Source organism: Pyrus communis, chromosome 10, assembly GCF_963583255.1.
Source record: "Pyrus communis chromosome 10, drPyrComm1.1, whole genome shotgun sequence".
NCBI classification, from domain to species: Eukaryota; Viridiplantae; Streptophyta; class Magnoliopsida; order Rosales; family Rosaceae; genus Pyrus; species Pyrus communis.
This window is the reverse complement of record NC_084812.1, coordinates 18,880,659-18,888,024: the sequence shown is the minus strand read 5'-3', so window position 1 is coordinate 18,888,024 and position 7,366 is coordinate 18,880,659. Positions and strand designations below refer to the sequence as shown.

Below are 7,366 nucleotides of genomic sequence, written 5' to 3'. Positions count from 1 at the left end.
GGTTTGGACTGTGCGCCCCACATACAGCTGAGTGTGTTTCTTCCATGGCTTGATTAGCTTATTCCTCATTTAAGCATCTCAGAAGTACTCATTCAAAAGAGCGTCGGTAGAGTGTTCCTTTGTAATAGAGGAAGCGAAGCGCTCGTCGACGTATTTCAGAACGGTTTTTAGGATCATCTGGAAGTTTTCTACGCTCCAAGTAGTCGATCTGTGGCAGTCTCCACTCTTCAGCGTCGACCAGAAGTACTGAGATGATGTTTGTATTGTCAAGTATCATTTTGGTGATAAGCGAGATCACCCATCTTTGGCAAATTAGCACGTCTGCAGCTTTGTCTTCTCCTAATGTCATACTCGAGGTTAGGTTGGCGAGAGCGTCTGCCATTTGATTTTCTTTTCTTGGCACATGTTCTAGTGTTATGACCTTAAACTTTTGTAACAGCTGAGTTACCAGCTGGAAGTATGGAATGAGATCATATTTCCTCACCTTATATTCAGTTAAGAGTTGATTGATTATGAGCTTGGAGTCATCATATACCTCAAGGGCTGTGATTTCCATGTTGATCGCCATTTGGAGCTCGATGATCAGTGCTTGGTACTCGGCGACGTTGTTGGAGCATAATTTGCTTAGTTGGAAGGAATAAGGTAGTATTTGCCTTTATGGCGACATGAATACTACTCCTACTCCTGCCCCTGCTCCGTCTACTCGTGTGGATCTGTCGAAGAACATCGTTCATGTCTAGAAGATGTCGATGTAGAACACCTCCTCGTCAGGCAAGTCATCTGAGATTTTCTAATCAGCTGGGATTGGGTGATCGACAAGGAAGTCAGCTAGCGCTTGTCCCTTGACGGCTTTAGCTGGGACATAGATGATCTCATATTGATTAAGAAGCAAAGCCCATTTAGCGAGTCGCCCTGTTAAGACTGGTTTAGACATGACGTATTTGACCGGGTCAGCTTTAGCAACCAGGTGGATGGTGTAAGCATGCATTTAATGCCTGAGCTTCTGGATGACGAACACCAAGGCAAGGCACATCTTTTCTATTGGGATGTAGTTTAACTCAGTGCCGGTGAGAGTTCGACTAAAGTAGTAAAGCGCTCATTCTTTCTGGGATTCATTCTTTTATGCCCAGAGTGCTCCAACTGAACTTTCTTGAGCAGCGATGTACAATATGAGTGGTTTCCTAGGCATAGGCGCCCCCAGGATGATAAATAATTTTTTATGCTTTCAAAAGCATTGTGGCATGCTTCGTCTCATAGGAATGGAACATCCTTCTTCATGAGTTAACTGAACGATTGACAACGCCTTGCAAGGTTGGAGACCAAGCGTTTGATGAAGGTTAATCGTCTTTGTAGACATTTCAGCTCACGCAGGTTTCTTGGCTCAGGTATGCTTTGAATGGCCTTGATCTTTGATTGGTCTACTTCAATGCCATGGTGCTTGACAATTAAGCCGAGGAACTTTCCAGAGGTGACGCCAAATGCGCACTTTAACGGGTTAATCTTGAGGTTGTATTTTCATAACCTTTCAAACACTATTCGTAAATCCTTCAAGTCATCTGATCTTTTCTTTGTCTTGACCACCACATCGTCTACGTAACATTCTACATTTTTGTGTAGCATGTCATTGAAGATTTTTTGCATTGGGCATTGATATGTGGCTCCAGCGTTCTTTAGACCAAAGGGCATCAACTTGTTGCAGTAGATACCTTTTGGAGTGCAGAAAGCTGTTAGTTTCTCATCTTCAAGAGCCATGTGAATTTGATTGTATCCAAAAGAGCCATCCATGAATGACAGTGCCTCATGGCTAGTGGTTGCGTCCACCATGATTTCGATGATTAGCAAGGGGAAGTCGTCCTTTGGGCAAGCATCGTTGAGGTCCCGGAAGTCTACCAAACACGTATTTGTCCAGATTTCTTAAGGATAATGATGAAGTTGGAGATCCACTTGGGGTATTGCACCTCTCGAATTAAGCTTGCTTCGATTAGCTTGTCAATCTTGGCCTCAATTTGTGGGATGAGCTCTGATCGATAGTGTCTTTGAGTTTGCTTTAACTGGTCACGTTCTAGGTTTGACTGCAAGGTGATGCACTAGGGTCAAGGCCGGGCATTTCCTTGTAGGTCCAACCAAAGATGTCTTTGTATTCTAATAGCAGTTAGCAATACTCTTCTATCTCATCCGTACTTAGCAGCGTACTTACGAAGATAGGTTGCGGCTCCTCTTTCATGCCTAAGTTGAGCTCTTTGAGATCATCAACCATGGCTTGCCCCCCTTTCTCATGTTGTCGTGGTGCGGCAGTGACGTCTTCTTTGGGGATTTCATCTTCTTTACCTTCTTGGATCGTGATGTGGAAGACGTCTTGGACTTCCTCTTTAGTGCCATCCTTTTGGGCTTGTTGGCGTGAAGATTGGCCAGTGTGGATGATGATGTGCCTTCTCATTTTCAGTGATGCAATCGTATCAACCTCCAAGATTGCTTAGAGCTTCATCCCTAAAGGAATAGAGCTTCGAACATCATCTTTTCCTGCCATACTGTCCAGCTTTTCTTCCTTTAGCGTTGTTTCCCTCTTTCTAGAAGGCTTCTTGTTGTCTTCAAGTCTTTCCAAAGCTGACCATCGCGAAGGAGAGCTAGCCGTGTTGCTTTGTTTCTTAGGTTTTGACAATCTTTCGAAAACAGAGCTTTGGGATGTTGGCTTGTTAAGCGTCTTGAAAGCGGAGGTTTGGTCTTGACAACTAATACGATTAAGTGCCGAAATTATGGGCCTTGAACGATTCATCCTATCGAAGACTGACGTCTGAGGGGCGAACTTAGGCTTGTCTTGATTTTGTTCAACGTTCACGTTGATGTGAAGCCGAGTCCAGCTTTGTTGTTGTCACCTCCATAACCATGCTCCTTCAACTTCTTTTGAGTCTTGGTGAAGTTACTTTCTTTGTTGTTGATGGTGTTTGAAACCTTCTTTCTAGGATTCGAAGAGGAAGCGAAGTCGCACCCAGCCTTCGACATGAGTTTGAAGGTGTTTGTATCAAAACCTTCTTCGGTCCCCTTGGTTGGAAGAAAGCTTGGTTCCAACCCCTTTGGCAGAGATTTTGTGAAGCCTTGTGGTAGTCTTGCAACCTTAGCGTTGCCTAGCTGCGTCTGAGGCAAAACTGTATTCGTCTTAAGCAACTTCACATTATCCTTGTGCCATTGTGTGTCGACTATGCTTGCTCCAGTTTCGAACAAGGATTGATGATAGGAGCATATTTATGCGGCTATGTTAGCCTATTTTCTTGCATTTACTTAGTTAGTTTCTATTTATTATAGTGATTACTATTTTCGTGTGTTTGTAGGTCCAATTGGCTAAAGTAGTAAGAAAGTGCAATTTGGAGCAGTTTTGGGCTTGGAATGTATAACACATGCTTGGAGCAAGGTGGATGGACGAAATTGAAGTTCAAGAAGGGCTAGGAATATGCTAAAGAGTTGAAGAAATTCATTCAAGACTTGGAAGAAAAAGAATCAGCTACAAAGAAGGAAACATAAGTCAAACTACCTTATTTTGACTTAGTCATTCGTAATCTTTTCCTACTTAATTTTCAGCTGTTAAGGGGGATTCATAATTAATTTAGGACATTAAATATAAGTTCTAGAAGCCCTAATCCCAGTCAAAGAGGGATGCCGCACCAATTCTCCCTTTCCCTTTCCTTGCCGTGCAAGGAAGTTCCTTTCCCTTTCCCTTTCCCTCTAGGATATGCCGTAACTTTCCTTCCCTTTTGTCTCTTGGATTCTGATTTAATTACCCTTTTTCCTTAAGGATTTAGAGTCCAAATCTATCCCAAAACATTTAATTAATGCCTTGCCTTTTTTCCTTTTATTTATATACAATCTGCCGCAAAAAAATGAGGATGAACCCATTCACCCATTCACCATACCATTCATCCATCCATCATACAAAAACACCTTGTACTGCATCAAAGAAGAAGAAGGAGGACCCTGGGACATGCTTTCCATTCAAGCTTGGATTGTTGGAGCATTTCTAGGTGTATTCAATCTTTGTTTTCAATGTTTAAGTTTAATTATCTTTATTTTGCAAACATGAGGAGCTAAACTCGTTTTGGCTAGAGGAGACTTTGAAACCATGATTATATTTGCAATATGAATTGATTACTTATAGTTGTGATTTCATAAATCGTGAATGCAATTTGCTTAACTGTTTGATTCAAAACTTATTCTTGTATGTTGATTGAGGGTGCACACTTAGTTTGCATGCATGAATTTGATGCTAGAATATAAGGGAGTTTCACATAATCGTTATGAACTTATATTCATAAGTAGTGAAGGTCGTGTTAAGATAAATTCCTGGCATGAGTATCATGATGTCATAGTTACGAATGCCTTGTCAATGCTTATGATTTTCATAGAACTTAATGATCTCTGCTTGTGTCGCTATTATGCAGTTCATATAGGGAGCTTGGGAAGAATAATTTGGTTGCCAATGCGTTGTCCATCCAATTCAATGACTTAAGGAAAATCTGAGGGTTAATTAGTGATGTCACGGTTAATCTAGGGCGTTGAGCTTCATGGTTTATTGGAAAAACAATTGGAAATCAATTTGTATGCAAGTATGTCATGTGTGGAGAAGGACCCTCTAGCTAGCTTATCACCCATTAATTCACCCAATTTCGTATTAAACTTAGTTTGTTTCTACAATTACTTGTTTTTACTTTAAATTCGTCAAAACCAATCTCCCCTTTAATATATCGTGTTTTACTTAGTTAGAACCTGTTTTAGATTGTTTCCTTTAGTGTTTTGAGTCAAAGTTAGAGTTAGAATTCGTCCAAATCATTCTTTAGTTTCTGTTTTGAGTCAATTTGCTTGTTTTGTGTTGTTTTGAGTCTTTTTAGTTTGTTTTGAGTTCTTTGAGTCTAGTTAATTGTTTTCAAGCCTAGTTTTATGTTTTTAAGTTTAGTTTTGTGTTTTTAAGTCAGTTTAGAGTAGATTAGCAATCCCTCATAATCCTCGGCCTAGAACGATCCCTACTTACATCTTTACTACAATTGTCAATAAGAGGGTTTAATATGTGTGCTAGTTTATATAACATCAATTAACCATTCTTTCTTTTTGACATCGGGATGTATCGGAATATGGGTGTGTTCGGTTCTTTTGAAGGCGTCTTACTCCCTTTGGTTGTTGCAGGTTTAGCAAGTTCGTCATCGTTTTTGCTTGACGATGGCAAAACTTGCCCTTCTTACTTCTTGGGCATGGGTTGCCATTCCTGCTTTTTAGGTGTTGCTTTACCCATGGATCTAATCTCTTCTGGAAGAGCTTTAGGCACCATGTCTTCATCCATGTAGAACTTGGCATCTGCGAAGTGTGATTCAGCTTCGGTGAATGGTTTGGGGTCACCTTGGATCACCTTTACTCTTTCCTGATAGAATTTTAAGCATTGGTGGAGGGTGGATGGCACTACTCCATTCCCGTGGATCCAAGGCCTTCATAGGAGCAAGCTGTAGGAAATTCTTGCATCAATCACGTGGAATATCGTGTTTGATTTAAGTTTCCCAATGGTCATCTTTACTCGGATCATACCCATCGTCTTTTGTCCTCCTTGGTTAAAACCCTAGATCAACAAACGGCTTAGGGACTATTCACCCATTTTATTCTGATTGTGGTCATTGTTGACTTTGGTATGATGTTTATGGCCGACCCACCATCTGCAAACATGCAGTTGACTTTGTGCTCCCTTACGTACCACGAGACAAAGAGAGGACGGTTGTGAGGCTTTGATCCCAGCAGCAAGTCTTCGTCAGTGAAGTTGATTGATTCATGGGCGGCACAACATGTGGCACATTCATGTGGCCGAAGCTTCAAGCCTTCATCCTTGCTTTCTTGTACTTAGTGGTCGTTGGGAGTTGCCAAGACCACTGCTAGTGCTTTTCCCATATTCTTTGGCAATCATAGTGCTTCCTCGATGCTAAAGTGTGTTGGCAGACCTTCTTTGAGCATGAAGGTCTTTTCTCCCTCTGTGGCAATAGCTTTGCCTTTCAGGGGCTCTTCCATCTCTACTTCAACCATGTGACAAGCAACGTTAATGCACTATTGGAAGAAGTTCTTCGGGAAGTACTCATGCAAAGAGATTGGAATGCGTGGCTCTTGCTCCATGGGTTCCCCAACATATGTTGGCTTATCAGCTCTTATGTTTCTTTTAGGCTTCCTATCGTTGCAGCAACGGTGGTTTCTCCCTTGTTCCACCTTTAGTTTTATGGCTTATGGTCTTAGCTTCCTCGTCTTTTTATAGGTCACTAGTGTCCATCCTTCTTCATTGTCGGTAGGTGTATCTTGGTCGTTTGCCCCCAGCGATGGCTCTGTAGAAGGTGCCGTGCAGCTTGAGCATTAACAGGAATGGTCTGGTGTCACTTGGAGAGGCATAGGATTGAATGATCCAAATGCACTCGTAGTAGTATGTGTTGTGGCTGTGTCTTCAAGGTCAAGCTCCATTTGCCCTTGTTTTGCTAGCTTCATGATGAGTTTTTTTAGGACGAAGAACTTGCTAACAGGATGGCTCACAATACAATGGTACTTGCAGTACCTAGGATCGTTTACACGATTTATCTATTTGAGGCGCTTGCAATCGGGTAGCTCGATCACCTTCAAGGTGTTTTTGTAGGTCGTTTAACATTGCAGCCATGTCAAAGTTAGGAAAAGGGTACTGATGCGAGATTTGTACGCACACAAATTAAACCCTCTTTTTATCAATTGTAGTAAGTATAAGTAGGGATCGTTCTGGACCGGGGATTAGGAGGGATTGTTAATCACTTGGATTTGACTCAAAAACGTAAAAACACAATATAAAACACTATAGTAGACTCAAAGAATGCAAAACTAATTTTTAAAACACTAAGACAAACCAAAGACTCAAAATGCTTTTAAAAACACAAACTAAAATGATTTCTAACTAAATTGACATTAAAGTAAAAGGGGGATTTAAGTTTATACGAAATTAAATTAAATGAACAAATTAAAATAGAATGTAAATATGAAATTGATGAAATAGAATGGATGAATGCTAGCTAAGGGGGTCATCTCCACATATGTTACACTTGCATAATAAAAAGATTTCCAATTACATTTCAATAAATTATGAAACTCATCACCCCGGGTTAATTAGGTCCGCTTAAATTAACCTTCAAATCTTCCTAACGTTATTGAATTGGATGATTGCATACGACAACCCAAAACATTCCCCACAAGTCCCCTACATGATTGCATAATAGAGATACAAGCAAGAATCATTAAGCTCTATGAAGATTATAAGTGTTGACGAGGCATTCGTTACTATGATTGCATGAAACTCGTGCCAAGAATTCATTTAACGCGATTGTTTATAAGCAAC

At 40.8% G+C, this 7,366-nt stretch overlaps 1 protein-coding gene across 1 annotated transcript; it reads right to left on the bottom strand.

Annotated features, from left to right (window-relative positions):
- Positions 1–88: 88 nt before the first annotated feature.
- LOC137747943 (uncharacterized) lies at positions 89–568 on the bottom strand. Its single transcript, XM_068488067.1, has one exon. The coding sequence runs from the start codon at positions 566–568 to the stop codon at positions 89–91; it is 480 nt and encodes a 159-aa protein (XP_068344168.1).
- Positions 569–7,366: the final 6,798 nt, after the last annotated feature.

Bases quoted from the DNA above. Each gene is read 5' to 3' on its own strand.
- LOC137747943 (XM_068488067.1), bottom strand. From the start codon at position 568: ATGGCGATCAACATGGAAATCACAGCCCTTGAGGTATATGATGACTCC.